General features: G+C 40.2%; 1 protein-coding gene across 1 annotated transcript in view; it reads left to right on the top strand.

Moving 5' to 3' along the window:
* Positions 1–20,043, top strand: part of nphp4 (nephronophthisis 4) — a 195,970-nt gene that overhangs the window by 91,055 nt on the left and 84,872 nt on the right. Inside the window, exons 9-11 of the mRNA XM_080470227.1 lie at positions 2,566–2,784; positions 3,152–3,293; positions 9,053–9,105. Coding sequence (XP_080326353.1) covers positions 2,566–2,784; positions 3,152–3,293; positions 9,053–9,105 — 414 coding nt within the window. The remainder of the gene's footprint in view (positions 1–2,565; positions 2,785–3,151; positions 3,294–9,052; positions 9,106–20,043) is intronic.

Raw genomic sequence — 20,043 nt, forward strand, 5'->3', positions numbered from 1 at the left:
GACTTGGTGAGTTAGTGACTTGAATGGAACTTCCTGGTAAAACTTTGAGTTGCAGAGGTTTGAGCTTAGACAGGTTACCAGTCTATCACATGCCCAGCACAGTAATTCAACAAAACTAAACAATTCTCAAATGTATGTTTTTGGATTCTTAAAAAAACACACACACACAAAAATCCCTGACGCACACAGTAAGAACTTGCAAACTCCCCAAAAAAAGTCCTCAAGGTCAAATGTGAATCAGCATATTCTCACTGTGAGAACTATCTGTCTGAGCCACACTTTCATGAGGTTTTGTTTTGTTATTTCTTTCAATGATCCATGAAGAACATCTTTGGGAGGGTGTACATACTGCTGTGTAATCTGTGTTCACTATCTTTATCTCCTGGAAACTTTGGCAAGAAAGTTTTTTTTTTGTTTTATTTCGTTTTTTCTGTTTGTCACTTACATGTATGGCCTGAAGTACGTATAAGCACTTGGGGTTGGATGATTACTGGATAGACATATTGTTTATCGAGGAGAATGTGAACCCTTTGTTCTTCGATGGCCTTTGGAATTAAATGGAATTGGCCTTTTTTCCAGCTGTCCACCAATTCCATTTAGTTTGTTTGTTTGTTGTTTTTTTTTACAGTTAGTGTTGTGAATGGTTTTGGTTTTTGGTCATAGATGATCAAGCTCTTTTTTCCAGACTTTGTTCAGACTCTTTTCAAAGGTTTTTCTTGTTTTCCCCCAGTGTTGCTTTCTCTCATATGATGCAATCCACGCACTCCAGTTTTCCTCCCTGGGGCAGTGCTTCTACAAAACCCCCCACTTCAGCACTGCGACCTGTCCTCGTTCTGTGGGAATACAGCCTTTTGGTGGACAGGAGGAAATGGAATTAATAAATCAATCGAGAACGCTCCTCGTGAAGGGAAATGAAATCTGTTTTCCACCGAAGCTCTTGATTCTGTTGGTGAAGACATTCTCCTCTGGCGGCTGTCTTTTCAGCCAGTGAAGTAACAGCTGGTTCTGTGGACAGTGACAGCTGTAACACAGTTTGGAGTTGCAAGTCTGGCAGAGTTTGGCGGAAAACAGGCTCTTCTGCTTTGGCTGGCAGCGGTGCTGACTTCTTCTTCCTGGCCAGACAATAAAGTGCATTACTGACTTTCTTTTAGCATTTGACTTGAAAAAGACTTTGCAAAAGCAGAATAAAACACAAAATATTAGAGAGGTATTTCTTTTTCTCCTCTAAGTGCAGTTTATATGGGTTAAAAGATCATTTGGCATAAATCGGCACAATTTGCTTGAAGATAATTGTGTGCAGTTCCTCGTTTTTATAATACCATCTAATGTCAGTGCATGACATTTAGAATAAAGACAATACTTATATAAGGGATGATCCACAGTAAAAGATTATGGTATTACATATAAAAATAAACTGCCCACAGCAGTTGGAAGCATTCAGCCTCTTCCTCCGTTGAAGCAGTGCGGCTTCTGAGGCTCCTTGTGTGTTTGGCGCTGTCCTATGTATGATTGATTACAATGGTCCGGGGCTGACCAGCTTATTAATCGATTCTGCAAAACTCCAGAGTCCCTCAGTAGATGATTTAAAGCAAAAGACTTTTTTACTTTTCCTGGACGCCCGGAGTGGAGGTGCAGTGGTACGGACAGTAAATCATGTTCAAACAGAGCCGAGCGGCTTCCAGAACGCACGTGCCATCTCGTACCGAGCAAATGGTCAATTGTGAGATGGAATATGAGAGGGCACTCATGTAGATGAATATAATACTATTTTTTATTTATTTACTTTTTTAAATAAAAGGCTTTTGCAATTGAGTTTTACAATGTGGGCAAGAAAATCCAGAGTAGGCATATTGACGGATGTATTATATATAAAAGTTAATTCTCTGCTTTATTAGGTGGATGAAATTATGGTCTGATCACTGTTAAACACTGTGATTACTCCAGTGTAACACTTCATCTGCTGTCAGATATTAATAGTACACATTCTTGTTGCTTCTGTCGCAGGGTCAGCACAGACACAAACATCCAAACACATTTTATTCAACATCATTTACTGATACCAAGTCACCAATTCACCTCGTCTTTGGACTCTGCGAGGGAAAACCAACACGCCAACGGGTCTAATATTTAGAGTGCACACAGAAAGGCCCCTCGAACCCAGAATCAAACATATATATTTTTTGCAGTGAGACAAGAGCGCAAACCACTGCAACTACTATGCAGCAGTACGGTTGATCTTGTAATATTATTGTAACATGAAAAATAAAAAAAACATAATCTTTTTCTTTTTGGAAAGTCATTAGATTAAGAGTTTTATTTCCACAAGCTAATAAAAAATTGATTGTCTTGACAGAAAAACAAAACAAAACGAAAATGTTATGGGCGCATTAAAACAAAGTTGCAAGGCAAGAATATAAAAACTGAAAACAAAGAACTTTCTCTTTATCGAATAAAGGATTTTAATCATTGCAATTGTAACGCTTTTGTTGAAGGCTCTTTCTCAAATCTGAAAACATACTATGAGTGTCTGAATTACCTGTTCTCTGATCTGTTTCCGTCTCTCAGCTGTCTGCTACCTCCACATCCCGAGCCGCCTTCCTGCAGTGCCTCCGTTGGGGGATTTGGTGCCCCTTGCAAGAGCCGGCTGACTGGAGGCAGGGAGAGATACAGCTCGTTCTGCGAGGAGGTGCACAGCCAAACCCTCATGCGGTCATGGTCTACAGCACCGAGATGCCTGCCAAATCTCCGAGCCCGGCACCGGCCTCCGCTCCGGGTTCTGCTCAGGTACCGCTGTTACACAGATGGAGAGAGTTAAACAGAGCCGTGCTGAGAGGGGCTCATACAAGGTGCCGCTTCACAGTGCTGACAGAGACGCTTCCCTTGAGACAAAAAAAAAACTTGCCCATTATTTATGACGCTGCTTCTCTTGATTCTGTGTCCCATCATCTGCTCACGGTTTTGTCATGTCTTAACTTTTCACACTGACTGTGAATTATCGCATGTCTGAGTCCTGAACATAACGACACACTGTCATCAGTCTTTGCTTCTTTTATGTCTCTCTCACCCCAGCCATGCACCTTCCTGACAGTATGTGAGCTATTTATTCTGCAGCTGTTTTGTTGTGCTCTTAAAACATCTGACACTTCTCCAGGAGCTCTCGGGAGAGGAGGATACGATGTCCTTTTGGCTGACATCCAGCGTAGAGGTGAAGGCATCCAGCCCGAAGGCATCTCTGAGGACAAAGCAGGAAGAAGTACCACGTCAGAGAAGATCACCTGCAACACCTTCGCGGGGTAAAAATTGCCACGACTGCCCTAATTGCATTTTAATTACATATTTATAACTTAAAGTACACGAGCAGCTTCATATGAAGAGTTTTCGGCCATAAAAGCGGTGAGAGACCTTTAGTTACTCACATCTTTGAAAAGACGGAGAGAGGATTTGCTTTTTGGACCTGAATATCTGTGGTCTCTTTCTGCTTTTTGTGGGGTCCTCTCAAGTGTACAGCAGCACCCAGTTATAATCAGGCAAAAGTTCTAAGTGTCGAGCATCAAACTAGCCCATGCTCTACCTACAACGGAGCCCCCGCCTCCTCAGTTTTATCTCAGTGGCACCACCTGCTCTCTGCATGATTAGCACGCTCCATGATTGCAGTCTGAGGGGAGGAAGGGGATAAACTAAAAGTGCTTGGAGAAGACTTTCGCTGTCCATCAGGACTCCTTGATCTTGAACAGGGCCTACTTTGTGTCCTTGTGCTATAGAAGAAGTTTGACTCCAATATTCTTGAACATCACGCTTCCAAAATTTCAAATACTTTTCTTCTCCCTAATGTGGGCTTTCAGAAATGAATATTCTCTTACTTTGTGATGTTTACACGCACACAGAATATCTGGACACATTGACAAGATGGGTTCTATAGGACAGCAGCTCGATATATGGCAACTATAAATAGTATTTAGGTATTTTATTGCATGCAATATTGATGCAGTAAGTATGTTATCTGTCACTTGTTGCAGGTTTTTGTTATTTGCTGAATTAAGTGGATGAATCAGAGCGGGGAGTAAGTTGCACGTTTTCAACGCTGAAAGATTCTCTTGTTGTGTCTAAAAGCAAAACCCTGACTCCTCTTGCTCTTTCATAATGAAATGGTATCTGTTTTCTGGATAAATATGAAACATGGGGATGCATTGACAGCCTGCAGTCCATGCGTCAGGCCGATCTTTCACTGGAGTTGGAGCTCATTGTTCAGGGTGTCACTGGGAAATGCTGAACAAAGTCAATTGACTGTTATTACTGGCTTTATTACATCTAAAATGATCGCGTTTTTCACCTTATTGGCCATTATTGCAATATTCTAACAATCGTAACCTCACAAAATTGGAATTTCACAGTGGGGGGGGGGGGGGGCCGGTTGGGGGGTGGAATGGTTAATGAGAAAATATAGGTTTTATTAACTTATTTACTAAACTTGAAACTTCGGTGAATATAATAGTGATATCCAGACAATGACTGGGGCTCTGACACAGAACAACGGTAGCTCAATGGTAGCTCATAAAACATGTGCATAAAACTGCTTTTTATCATTGGATAATTGTTATTGAGCAACATACAAGTCAAGTTATGTGTCAGCCTGTAATAGTAGTGCCAATGTTTCATGTGGCCCTTTGGGGAAATTAGTTTCCCAATCTTGCTTTAGAGCATCTTCCTCAACTCTGGAAGCTCCACCAACTTAAAGATCTTGTCAATAGATTCCTGACGGGGGCATGTTTTTTTTTTAACGGAATCTGTCAGACATGTCACACCATTTCAATCAAGAAGGAATTATATATATATATAAAATCTGACGTATAACTTGATGAATTAATTTCACACTGTAATTTCATTACAGTGTGAAATTCCAGTGTGAAGTTGTAGCAGAGCTGCTGTATCTACAAATCGCTGAAACAGTCCAAAAAGTTGTGCTGTGAAATTACTTTAAATCCTTGTTTATGACAACATAGCTTACTATACACCGCTGTCTTGAAAACAAAACTCCGGGTCCTCAAAGCTGCCCCAAGTTTATCCTCAGGATTTGGACCTAAAAGGGGACGGGCTTCTATTGGGCAACTCTGAAAATGCCTCAAATATCCATGGTTCATGGTAACTTGAAAGCAGTATGAAAAGAAGGAAAAGGTGTCTTTAGAGCCCTTCATATTGTTGCGAAGTAATATGGATAATGATTTCTGACTTCTTGTCAATTTTGCCTGATGTAAATACTCACTCAGTTCCTTTCTATATACGTCTTGTTCTCCAATCAGCACTTAATTCAATCTTACTGCTGAGTTTGCTACATTGGGTAGCACCGTTTTTTCTGTTTACGGTGAGTGCCAAAATTACACTCTGCACACCCCCCACAGTTACTTCTGAGAACTGCAAATCCCCGGTTGAAAACAATATTTGCAGTACAGTCCCCTGATGGTAATCCATGGCTAATTGTTTTCCAATCAGTCGTTGTGCAATTTACATTCTAATCAGAGGTTTTGTTATCCAGCAGCGGCCTGCAGTGAGTGTTGGGCTTGAGTTAAAAGTACAGTTAAGTGTGTTTGTGTTTGATTCTTCCTTCTTTTGATATGTGTGTGTGTGTGTGTGGGGGTGGGGGGGGAATCACTGCTTACTGCTTTTCGAATCTTGCATAAATAATCTCCAAGAACTTTGTAGAGCGTGTGGTCAAAATTGCTTTGTGAGACAAGCTCACCCAAGTGCGAATTTATGTGTTTTCATCGGTCTGAAAGCACAGCCTCTACATCCAAGTGTGACAGCCTGCTGTGTTTCACTCCTTTCATCAGCAGCCTTTGTTTTCAAATCTTTCCTGACCTCCAGAAACTTGATGCGATAGCAATCTGGCGACACAGGATTAGTGTTTCTGTGCAGAAAATTCATCAGATTTCTTGACGTCAACTTCATGACACGCAGAAGCAGTGTCATACTCTTTTCCTTATTAGTGAGATTATTGTAGTGGAACAGCTTCAGCCTGTTTGTTTAGTCGTCTCACTCAGCAGCCACTTGTGTCTCCACGCATACTGACTTTTCTTTGCTTTCTATAAGAGCAGTCATTATGAATATGAAACCTACATCATATTCCTGTTTTGTTTCCCCCCCCCCCTTCTTTTTTTATTGGATTTGAAGGGGGTTATCAGTGAATGCTTCTGAATTTCTACAGCAAAAGCTTTTTTATTCTGCCGGTCCCAATTAGGCATGACTGTTCCACAACATCCTTCCAGAAATAACTGCTGAACCCCAAGCTTTTGAGGCCTCCCACTGCTACAAAGTTCCCATTAAATATTCTGCATCCTGCACGCAGCCAAAGATAAATGATGTGCCACCGTCTGAATCTCTTATCCAAACCCAAGCGGCTGATTTGCTCTGTGTCTTTTCGGTGCGTTGATTAAAAGTGTAGTAAACACCACATACAGCCACTCAATCCCAATGACAGCAGAGAGAACTCAAGTGGACCCCAGCTGTACACTTGATGATTTCACCTCCCGAATAATTCAGTATCTTTAGAAGGAAGAATACCATTGGTCAAGGTTTAACTCCTGTGAGTGCAGAGAAGGATTATGGCAACAACTATTAATGACATTTAATCAGTGTTCAAATGTCCTCCGGAGAAGCATTAATGATTGGGATGAGTGTTCAGAATTAAATGACATCATGAATCTCTATCTTCACTCTCAGCTGCTCCAATCTTCCTTGACTTCTCTCGAATTAAACTTGATTGCAAATACATGCCAAAAGGGGAATGTTTTCCATTGTGCATAGCTTAGGGACGAGTAGAAACTTTGAAACCCGAGTGATTTACAAATGATCTCTGTATTTCATTTTGAATCTGCGGAGTGTGTTGCTCTGCAGTCGTTGTTTCTTTTTCCTTTTCTTGTGAGCTGCTATGCTATTGCTATGCTATTGCTATGCTATTGCTATGCTATCGCCATGACTGACAGTTCCCGTGGCCAATCAATGCATGCCTAACATCAGTACCCATCAAAATGTTTCCTGTGCTCTCGCAAGAGGAAGTTGTGTTATGAAAAAGGGTCAGAACGAGCTCTGTAATTGACTTTTTTCCCCCCAAAAATTTTGAATTAATTATTTAAAGACGATTTAAGGGAGACTGGATATGTGAGAATACCAAACGATGACTTCCTTTAAACTTTAAAGGTTTTTTTCTTTGTTGTGGTGCAGATTATACGTCATGAAAATATCTATATTTTCACAAAACCAAACAATTATGACCAAAAATTACTACAACCTGAACATAAAGCCAATGTTGAAACCTTCTGGTGTAAAATGCGGTGGAATGTCAAAATTTCTCTAACTTTAATTATGGATGTTTTTGTGAACTCACCCTGACAACATGGCTTTGAGGGTAATGATAAGTTTTCTATCAACAAGGGAGCTAGCCTTCATGGCTTCAGTCTCACTGTTAACAAATTTGTTCAAAAATGTAGATTTTCTCTGGAATTTTTACCATTCGCTTTGTGATTTGGCGGGCTAGATTGGAGCCTTGTGCAAGCCGGCTTTCACCCACGGGCCTTATGTTTAACACTCCTGGTTCAGTAGATGATATGCAATATTCACGACCAGTCTGCGATATGTATTTCCTCTCTTTGATGCATGTGGTAAAAGCAAAGCAGCGTTTTTATTATTATTATATATATATATATATATATATATATATATATATATATATATATATATATATATATATATATATATATATATATATATATATATATATATATATATATATATATATATATATTTGTTACGGGCAACCACTTGTTAAAAAAAAGGAGCAGTACACTCTGCCAATCTGAAAAAAAATGAGCCTTTAACTTATTCATGATGGGCTTCAGCGTGACTTCCAGTGAGAGGGTTGGAAATTCTCTGTGCATTATCATTAATCTATAATTTAGCTCCACAATCCCTTGTCGTGAACGCACATCACTCTCGGCCTCTAATGATAAGCCGAGTGGAAGCGAAGAAGATTTCTGCTGTTTTGACAGAGATGCTCCATATTGAATTTTAATGTCTCGTCTTTACATACTGAAACGTGTTCTTCATTAGTCCCTCTTGTCTTATGCTCATTAGGTGCCTGCGTCCACCTTTTACACATACAAATAGTTCAAACAGCTGTCAAGAGGGACTCGTATAGATCATGAATGAGCATCCGAATTTGCTTCAGCCCAGCTAATGGCATGCCCCTCGTTCTCTGTGGGGTTGAGAAGTATAGCCAGCGAGAAAACCAGAAGCTCCAGAACTAAAATGGCTACCAGAGGGAGGGGGTGAACGCCAGGGTACATTTGTGACAGAGAACCAGCCAGTCCCGCACCATGTCCACTCTGTGTGCATGTAGACTGAACAGATGGGAGCTACAGTAGGACACCCCAGGCAACTGTGGCAATTTCCAAAAGGCCAGTCAAGCCCAGCACGGAGAGCGAGAACGAGTGGGAGAGGAGGACAAAGAGATGCCGGAAAGCCTTTCATTTCAGCATTACCATGGCGACCAACCCCAAAAAAAGAATTTCAGGAAGCATTGTTCGTCTTTAAACGCTGCGAGATATCTACACCCAACCCTGCCTCCTGATCGGTGCCAAATAGGATGGATTTGTTGGTAAATAGCTGCTCGATGACGTTTATCCGCTTCACATTGTTTCAATATGTTTTTATACCACGAGATGCCAGCTCACTGTGAATCCAATCAAGGGGAAAGCAATTACAAAGGATGACATTTTACAGTCAACTTCTTCTCTCTCTCACACTCAAACTAATTTTCCATAAAATGTCTAACCAAACTATAAAATTAACTGTGCTGCCAGGTGCACGGAGCATGCAGCAGTTATTACAATGTTGTTAATTGAGCTTGTTAAATCGTGAAACAGAGTTGTCTGCACCTAACTAGATGACATTCAAATGAGGACTTACGCAACAATTTGACAGAAAATGGGACTACTTTGCGCGTTCGCACTCAAAAAGCCAACCTTTCTTTAACTATCTTTGCCTTCTTTGTGTTTCTCAGGTCCAAAACACACTGTGCCTTCCTCTGCTCCAGAGTCTCCTCAGGGCCCCGGGGTAAGACACCGTGTCACCTATTGAATTTTACCGGCTTCTCTTTGAAAATAAGGTTGTTTTCTGCAGCTCACCCTTTTCTTCCAAATTGCGAGTCCACACAAGCAGTTCATCTTACTTTAGTTTATTTTCTTTTGAAACTGCAGGTGCATTCTCACAACTCTGCTCCTCCTATATCTGTTTCCTTTAAGGTCTAGCATACAAACAGCCATTTTAGCCACATAGATTAAAAACATTTTTATTTAAAAAAAAGAAGTTCCACAAGAAAAAGTATTGATGGTAGTATTGGTAAAAAAAAAATGTTTGGTAGCCAATTTATTTCCTGGGTACATTTGTGCATTTGCCAAACTTTATTTTGAAGAGAAGACTATTTGCAAGGCAAGTAATCATCATACATAAGATTTATTTGCATGAAGCATTCTTATAACAAAGAAATAATCTACAAAATACACATGTTCTGAGTGTTTGTGTTCTTTTGATTATGTGAGCAGGTAGAAGGAATGCTTGGTGGTTCTTGTTTGTGCTTGCTGGAAAATAGTTATGTGTGAACTGTAGTTTTGAGCTGACCTCAACTTTTTCCAGCGTTCCAACAGCCACATGTATCTGGGTGCAGCCTTCCCTCCCCTTTAAAGCACTGTAAACGAGGTTCATAAATCTCGGCTAACCCAGACTTTTACTGTGTCTGCTTTGCCGACAGAGATTGCAGGTCAAGCCTATAAATTAGAAAATAGTCAGGAAATGGCCTTATCTGCCACAGATATGTCAACAGCAGAGTCATTCAGAGGTATAACTATTTTAGCATTTATTCTTTCTCGAGATTACAAGATATTGTTTTGCTGAAAAGGTTTGCATCAATCAAAGTGTGTCCGTTTGACATTGTTATCACGGGTGAACTGCAACATGGTGTCTTCAAATCAGTCATGAAACACTTAAATCGCCACTGAAACCAGGAGAGCAGCGTTAACTCTGATGATATTAATAATCATGCTTAGTTGCTTCCAATCAGATTAAATGTCACATTAGCATCAGCTGATGTTTTGCGGCTCCCTAAAGGAAACTGATATCTGCTGATCAATCCCACACGAACCCGACACGTATCTAACTGCACCGCACTCATCCATCCATGATATCTCATGCATGTGGGTGACAATGACTCATATACAGTTCTTCCTCAAATCTCAGCATCTGCCGTACGTAATACATACTAGCAGTTTGTGTGTGTGTGTGTGTGTGTGTGTGTGTGTGTGTGTGTGTGTGTGTGTGTGTGTGTACATTGTGTGTCTGTTTGTAGCAGCTGTGCTAAGCTACAGGGCGTAACTATCATCCTTCAGCCTGAGTGGAAGTGCCAGTAGAGACTGGGAGCTGTGATAGATGGTGCTCTCTTTGGATGAGGCCAGACACACACACACACACACACACACACACACACACACACACACACACACACACACACACACACACACACACACACACACACAGAGCGGAGGAGGAGAGAGATCAGCTCAGTTTCAGTATTACCTCCCTAGGCCAAAAAAAAAAAAAAAAAGAGTGGTTGGTATTGTCGACTCATGTTGAATAGCACCAGCAGGAACTTGGAGTCGTGGGAGTGCTACACCCCTGAACTCCACAAATCGACCCTCATTTTGATTAAGCATGGAGGGCGGTGGAAACCTATGAGTGGGCAGTTCCCCGGGGCTGAAAGGTGATGCCAGTGATCATACTGGGCTCCTCTTAGGGGATGACATTAAAAAAGGTTGCGTTCGACTGCATATACCTCACGACTATCCACTACCATAAGGCTTTTATGAGCTTCTACTCGACCAAACTCTCATAAAAAGAGAATATATATATACATATATATTAGATATGTATTTTCTTGAACCTGTTTCACATCTCTCTGTCGCTCCATTGCAAAAGATGCTCATGTCTTGTCTTCTATATTTAAGGGTTAAAGTTCAACTGGATTTTCCCAAAAGGCTCAATTAACCTTGTGCCAGAGGAGAAGCATTTATCATGAGAGAGAAAAACATTGGCAATTAAATAAGTTCTTTATTTTTCCTTTGAGGGGGAGTTTGGAAGGCTTTGACCACGACTGTACAAATTTATCAGTATAGTCGTTACTGAAAGTGAAAAGACCACCAGCATTAATTGGTGTAGTATGAATTAAATTTGGAGCTATAAAATGCAGCAAGGTGCTGTTTAATTAGGCCTGCTTTTGCTTAATAAATGCTTTCAACCAAGTGGATATATTTTTAACATGTGAACTTTATATATAAGTTATATATAAATGCATGTTATGACGAGTTTGTAGAGAATTTTTATGTTTCTGACATTGTTCAAATCCAAAGCAATTCCTAATTTTAGTAAAGGTCACAATTCATTTTCATTATGTGATGTCAAACAAAATGACTCTCAAAGAGTGAGCAATAAACCGCAATCCAGATAACACAAGTGTGCTTCTACATAACCTTTATTTCATAATAAACTCCTGCACTTAACCTTTTTCCGTGATAGCTGAACTGCCCTTATTAAGAACAAAAACACACAGCTAAAGACAGCATCCGTCTTTGCACTTGGTTTTTATTGACTTCATCTAACATAAGTTACTCAGAAACGGAGAAATTGCTGCTCGTCAGTGCCGCTCGCTGATGGGGCTTGTGAAGTGAGTGGTCCAGCGACAGCAGCCAACAGGCAAAGTCAGACGATTTGCTGAGTAACGACCGACGGTGTTGTCGTCATCCATGTCAGACAACACAGAAAACAATGGTCCTGAGAGGCCAGTGTTATTCAAGCGTGTCATACCTTCACATGTTAAATGCTGTTAAAATGAATTTATGCAACACCAAAATGCTATCACGTCAATCAACGTCATATCTACTTCTGTAAACTCCCACATTTTCCAAGGTTTTGGTTTGGGATCTTTTTCCCCCCCCACATCTTGATTACTCACGAATACATGATATATATATATATATATATATATATATATATATATATATATATATATATATATATATATATACAGTTTAGCACTTTTGTTTTCTTCAGAAAATATTATTATTTAAAACCTTGAATTTGAGTCTATTGTTTTTTCTATGACATGAAATACATGATGATGGTGTTCTCATTATTAAAATTTTATTTAAACTCTGACACCTCTTAACCAAGAAGTGAATAATAAGTGGCTTCTCCGTGGTCATCAGATGAACACAGATCAATTTGATTTAGTTTATAGCCTTGCCATGTTTGTACTTGAGCTTTTGGTCACTAACATATCTGAACTTGTAGATTTAGCAATTAAATACTTGTGAGATCACCTGTAGAAGTTCTGACTGTCTGACATCAAATGAGTAGAAATCTCAGTCATTAAAGTCGTGTTACTCTGGTATATTTTATTGTGAGCTTCTTATTAGCATCCATAAGTGATTGCGTTTCGAGAGTCATTCTATTCATGAAAATCTGTATGTTTTATATTAAGGATTGTCTCAAACAAAAACAAAGAAAAACAATCAACTCTGTTTTTTTTGATGGGTCCACGGTGACAACAACATCAAGGATGGTCGAGATAAAACTGCATACTGTCTGTTTAAATTGAGGCTCATTGTTTTGAATTGTGACCTGTCCAGGGTTTAACTGGACTTCACTCGTAGTCAGCTGGAATCGGCTCCAACTCCCCCGTGACACTGAACTGGATGAGTGATGTAAACGATAGATGGGGTGTTTTCAATTGGTAATAAATAATGAAACATTGAACGTTATGATCTAATGAATGAAAAACTTTAAATATACTGGAGCTAAAGAGCTGTGGAGTTGGTGGAGCCCAAAACAAAGATGACAATACTAGAATTGCATTCAAAGGCCGTTCAGATGTCATGCCGTATATACACGCTTTTATTGGATACCATAGTTTGCTGACATGTTCGCCATATCGAAGGTGTAAGGTTGCCGTTTGTTCTGCTGGTTCCAGGGGAAGTAAACGTGCTGCACAGTCCTCACATATCTTTGGGCAGATAATGGTGTGAAGCTGCAGTCATTAGTGCCCGGGCTGCTCAGCGTAGAGAGCATAGATATCTATCTGATAGCCATCCAAGCTTCTACAGAAAGAAATGGAAAACACCGTGTGAAGACATGCCACTGCTGTTGGCAGTCACCCCACAACCCATCACGACTCGAGCTCCTGCAAAATTCACAGAAACAGTCCCTGTCTGCCCGTCTCTTTCTCCTTTCACCCTTTCAAAGATACAGATATAAAAATACTCTTGTCCAGTCCTGCGATGATTTTTCCCGTTCAGCAAAAAACAAAAAAGAAATTCCTTTCCTCCTCCACATGGCTGTCAAGTGCTGATTAATCAATGGCGTCTTTGTCTGAAATGGCTCTGTAAACAAGCTGTGTGCTCCAGCTCAGTCTGTAGACATTGTTGGATCTGACAACTTTCTCCTGTTTGCATAAATTATTGATCCCTGACACTCTTTGGTTTGCCTCCGTGCAGAATGCTAAAGATCCTGCGGTATTTATAGCTAACATTTGGAGGAGCAGCTGAATTTGTTTGCCTCTGTTGGTGATGATTCCTCTCATCGGGCTGCGATCGTGTTTCGGGGTCGCGCTCGTGTTCTGTTGACCCAGGTGGTCCGGTAGTCTGTGGGCCGAAGGTGAGGCCATGTTTCAGTTAGTTGCTGGCAGAGGGCTTGTTTGGCTGTTGGCACCAGCTCAAGCAGACCTAATTTAAGCGGCCCGGCTTCATAGAGAGCAGTTGGTGTCTCATGCTTGTGTCAAATGAAGAAAATATTCAGCTTTTCTGAACTTTGTGCACATCTTGACAAGATTCTGGTTATCAAACGTGTATTTATGTGTTAGAATCAGCTGACATGCAGGCCTTATTGTGTTATTCAAGAACACTTTCATGCTTTGAAGCTAATTACTCAATATTTCAGTTTGTCTGACACCAGAACCTGCCTTTATGTACAGTAACCCAAAGTGTAAATTCAGATGCATTTCAATATAACTGCGGTATGCTAATCGCACCTTGGAGGTTACAGTATGACCGCCACAACTTTTGTGATTACTGGAGGAAAGCTGCTTTTAATTCATCATTAATTTTTCAAGCAATCATCCTACACATTAATGTTTTAAAATGTATGCGATATCAAGGAACAATAGCCGTAAATGTCATTAAACATAATTTTTTCCACAGTTATATAAGTGTCAGACCTTTGAAGCAAGCGGTGAAAATATGAACAGAAACTATATAATTGCATATCAAGGCTTCGATCTCATTTGACACCCTAAAGATAAAGAGTAACATGTGAAATTATGTGAAATTTTTTGTGGAAAGTGTCAATGAAGTCGTTTTTTGACATTGGTTACTTTGACACTGTCGAGTACCCACAGAAAAACAGCCAGGAAAAGTGCTCTTTGGCACAAACGAATGCTTATGTCATCTGCATAAATTTTTTTAACATGCCATAAGAGCATTAATTATATTGTCGGATGAAACTCTTATACCCCTGAAGCAAATCACAAATGCCATGTTGTATAAGCTCAAAGAAGAAATCATGATAATAAAAAATTATGATTCTAATCATTTCTTTTGTTTTGTTTTTTTAATTTGGTTACAAGCTTCCTTCAAGTTTGAATTCAATAACCAATCTAAAAATATTGGTAATGTGAAAATCAAAATGCAATGGTGTACATAAATCCAACTTCTATTCAGATTAGAGCAGGTACAACATCCATCCATCCATACATCCATCCATCCACCCATCCATCAGTCGCATTCAAACACCCTCAGCAAAAGGCCCTAGGGCTGGCCTCAAAGTACTCACAGTGCAGCGAGAGTGCTGACCAGGGCTCCACTGACAACATATCAGATCTATAAGGTTAATTAGGTCACCTCTACATAAAAAAAAATAAAAATGCTTCATTAGGTCCCATTTACACAAAAGCATTTCAGATGAAAACACATATTTTTTGCGCTTTCATATTCTCAAAGTTTCCATTTACAATATTTTGAAAACAATGTCTGTATACTCCGATACAGCAGAAATGCTGAATGTGATGTAGTAAGCCAGGAGTTGGTGCTGTTGGTTGTTTTTACAATGAAACCACCCACATGTGAACGCACACAGAGAATATGCTCTAAACTCAAAACTAACAATGGCAGGTGAGTCTCATCTGTAAAAGTACCAAGTCCAAGGAAAATATGGACTGGGAGTCATTCCACTCTGGACGCCGTCATTGTTGTTATTGTTGATCGATGGTGCGTGTGTAGAGGAACTATTTACTATGGCCGTGGTGCGCATGCGCGGTAGCAGCACGGCAGGAAAGTTGGATTTTCCGCCATCTACACGAAGTCGAAGCATTTTCAAAAAGTTGCGTTTCCCCCCCGTTTTCACAGAGACAGAATCAGAACATTTTCCAAAAGTTCCACCTTGGGAGCTCTTTTCATAAACTTGACTGTTCATGCCTCTGGGCATCTTTAAGCACTGTTAACGGGCATTAAAATTGCAATAAAAGGTTTTCCATTTTCACCTGTCCACGGTGCCTTCTGTTCTATGGTCGTAACAATTTAAAGTTTGAATTCATCATAGGACAATTTTCACAACACAGAAAACCCCAAACTAACCAACCAACTAATCCATCCAACTGGGATCTGGTGTGTTTAATCACATAAATTAACTTAAATTGTAAAACAAATGTGGTGTAAACTCAGAGTTTTCCACAGAAATAGAAATCTGATTGGATGTAATATCATCTAACTTTGTGGGCTTTCTTCAAGATGGCCAGAGTAGATTTAATTTTTGCTGATACTCTTAGGAGTGCATGGTTTCCATCCTGCGTGTGCTTAGGTTTTGCACCTTTTGCACCTCATACATCCTCACTTCAAATTGTTTGAGCGATCCTTTTAACGTGCTCTCATGAAAGATGGTCAACTTTTCTTTTTCAGTCCACTGTAAAGACTTGAACACAAGTATTATCTGATTAACCTGCTCACGGTGCATCAGCCTGTACTATTCACGTTCTTGGAATTGGGCAAAGATAAATTGGTCTAAAACCACCAATTGAATTGCGAATGGATTTGTGTTCCTTTTGCACCAGAGAGCAGTCTTTTAGGAATAAGCCACTTTTTAGAATGTTGCTTTGAAAGCACTGATGCTGAAGCTTCTAAAACCTGTAGATGCCCTGTTCTTTTTCTGTTATCCCATTAGCTGTATAAAAATGTTTTGTTTTTTTCTGTCTTCACCTTAATCTTCAGAGAAGGTAGACACTGTCTTTCTTGTGTCTCGCCCCTACTCTGCGTGCCGTGACTCTTATTTTATCTCCTCAACCTCTCACATAATTATCACTCTTACTTACATAGACTCCCTGTTGTTCACACTGCTACTTGGTACTAACTATTTATTGTGCATCACTGACATTTTCGTAATTTCTCTTTGTTTCTTATCAGTAGTTTCTGCACAATTTACACGAGCCTCTTGTCTTAATCGTCGATCCTTTCAGGCCACACACGTCTTCTGCTGTGAGGGGCACTAAACTTGTTAAACTTGTTTCCGGAAAAGGCAAACATGTCTTCAAGATGTCTCACACGGTTTGCAGAAAGATGTGGGAATTTGATATTTACATTTGTGCACCTCTTCCCAGACTCCAGGGGAAATGTGCTGAGAGAAGACTCCGACAACAGAGCACTGAAGAAATTTAACAGCAGTATAATATGTTACTATTCCTGACCTGTTTGGTTGATTTTCATCTTCCCTGTCGGTCCCCCATGAAGTGAATTTTGATTCTAAACCATACTGAATAAGACATTTCATTCAATAAAGAATTGTGAAAGGTGCAGGGAATGATACTAAACTTCACAAGAAGTTGATTAGAGTTATTTTAACTAAATGTGAATATGCATGATTCACTATATCACTTCCCTTCATGGCCGTTTTAAAAGAGTTGGTATTCGATGACGCCAGTAACAGCCACCGCCGACTGGTTAGCGTAGCAACAAAAACATGATGGTATTGTTCCTCTGGTTGCACATAAAATTGAAATGTGCAAATGACGCGTACAGGATTGAAAGGAATACCGTAAAACCTACAGTAAATACAGCGACCTACGTCCATATTACAGCCGTGCTGATTTTCTGTACAGCAGCTCCACCATATGCAACGTTTTCCGCATTTCTGCTGTTTCTGTGTAACTGGACATCACTTTCAAAAGGTTGCAGAGTAAACAGGAAAGGTTTTTTGAAACAAAAATGCAAAAACAATTTATTTTCTCTTGAAACATTCCTGTGCAAATGGGGCTTCAGGCGGTCCACCATGACAATTTGTTGGTAAAAACAGAATCAGGCATGCATGTGTGAAAGAGCTCAGTTCCACTGCATGTTTTTCCTCATGAAGAAGAAAGAGTGTCACCTGTTTGATTTTACCTTGACAAAAATCACCACCATATTAAACGCTTTGCTTGACTTTAAATGTTACTATTATTATTTCATTCTTATTAATTAATTTTAGAGACAATTTCATTTTTTATTTATTTTTTTGGGCATGTGCCTTTTTGCCCTATTAGAAGTAATAACATTGCTAACTTCCGTTCTGTGCACAATAAAGATGTCTCTACCTTCTGTTTTCATGAATAATTACAACGTTCAAAGTGAACGTGTTTTGATAATGACACCTATAGTTGGGGCTCACTGTCACATCCAAGCTGCTTTAACAAATGAGCCTGATATGAGGTGGTTGGATTTACTAGTGTCTGATCCTGCTCCATGTGGGATTAAAGGAAAAAAACAAGAAAAAAAAAACAACCAAGAAATCTTTTAAATGCAAAACAATTTTCACAATAGGCATGGTGCAAATCCGACACACTGAGATAAACAGAACAGGTGACGCTAAGAAGATCAGTCAGATCACACGAATCAGGCTGAACTTCAATCTGCACGATGAGAACTGAAACAGCAGTCTGAGTGATGAGGCCGGCAAATGTAAAATATGTAAACAGCATGTTCTCATAATCATATGATCAACAATCTATGATTTTTTTTTCTCTCGCACCATTCTGAAATTACTTGGCTGTTGTCCTCAGAAGCAACCAAAAACATCCTGAGCTTATGTGTCCTCAACTGTAATTTTGCAAACGGAGCAGCGTTCACAATTAGTCTTGTACTGGCATCATGAGTATATTCTTCAATTAGACACAGTGACTCACACGACACACATGCAGAAGCCATGACGCCAGAATGTGAACAGATGATCTGCTTGGCTGTCGGGCGAACAGGCTGAGTTCAGAACACTGGCAGCCAGAGCAGTGCCACGACTAATTGCCTCGCTCCACGTCTTCTCTTGGTGTGTTCCTCATGCCGGGTCTGTCTGATGTCTTTCACACCTTGTGTGTGCGGGATGTGTTGACTCCATGGGAGATTATGTGTGTGTGTGTGTGTGTGTGTGTGTGTGCATGCATGTGTTTGTGCGTGTATAATGTGATTATGTTTTGCAATATGTGCAAGTACTGGCTCGCAACAGTCCATTGGTCCTGACATTTTGGGACATTTTCAGTTGTGATGACATTTTGACCGGCTCCAACAGCCAAAATAACTTGTTTTAGAGTTTAGGCTCCAGGCAAGTGAGCAATGTGGACGCAGCAGTGGAGGAGCAGGCAGTTGGTGGTGAGGTGGCACCTTGAAATTCTGATAAACTAGAATACTGTGAGATTTGACCTCTGCGTTTAACAAAGGACAAATCTCAGAGGAGTGGCAGGTGTAAGGGGTTATTGGATGAGCGTGTGGACGATGGTTGCTTTGAGTTTCTTCACCCAAACGTCTTACCAGCCCAGGGATTCAATCCAGCAACCTTCTCAATCATAGCTTTTCTCAGGGCCGCCATTGTCCCCTCAAAAAGCCAAAACGTTACACCCAGAATCTAAATTTGTGAATCAAGCTCATTTCTCTAAAAAAGGGATGAATTCCGCATCATCCAGTAATAATCTTAATCTCAATCTCCATATCCAGAAGAGGCGATATTTTTGTTATGTCCAGTTTTTCTCGAAAGAGAGTTGTCTGACTTCTGACAGTAGCTGAACGCCTCAATAGAAAATGTGCTCCAGATCATCGTAACCAATGCAAAATATTGTTCATTGAGTCCATGGACCTAACGATCTTTGCACCTCATCTGAGGGGCAGATATGCAAATAAGCTTACCAACTTAGTTAGTCTCTCTTTCACGTGACTTCTGTTCTGCACAACGTCACCCCAAAAAAACCCTGGAAAATTACCTCAAAGTGTGAATAAATGTCAGCATAATATCTTGAGCACTCCCTGGAAGCCTTAGCAGATGGCTATTGGGAGAATAACGCCTATGATGAATGCAACTTAGAATAACTTTTAAACACATGTTGTTCTGCATAGATACACATTTGCGTACCTTAAACCTACTGTCTTTAAGTTTGTATGAGTCTGCTCATGTGCTGTATTAATCAGCCTTGTTGAGGATCCTGAAAATAACAGTGGAACACTGAGCCATTGATAGACCTTGATTAAAGGCTGCGATGATCTGGCACGCCTTTGCCTTTTTCTGCCTCAATACAGCACTGCACCGCCAATGATCCCGACCAAGTCACAGCTTCAAAACTAATAAGCACATTTGATTAAGCAGTGTTTGTGCTGAATTGATATAGCCCATCAGCGACCAGGTGGAGACACCTAACACTGTTCTGCTCGGCACGTCTTTGATCTTGTCTCAGGAGTGAGTTGTACCACCACTGTTTTACCCTTCAAGAGCACATCAGTGGTAATGAAGCTTGTGTCATTCTGTGTTTTTAAAATAAAAGAAGAGATTTAACCTTTGGTTAACTTGTGAACGTGGTGTCATTTTGATACCTCGGGAACCCGAATTTCCTTGGCAAGTGTTTTCCGGAGCAGTCAAACAAGCACATGCTGCTTTTAATAAACAAATTTT

Source organism: Lipophrys pholis (assembly GCF_963383615.2).
Source record: "Lipophrys pholis genome assembly, chromosome: 8".
NCBI lineage: Eukaryota > Metazoa > Chordata > Actinopteri > Blenniiformes > Blenniidae > Lipophrys > Lipophrys pholis.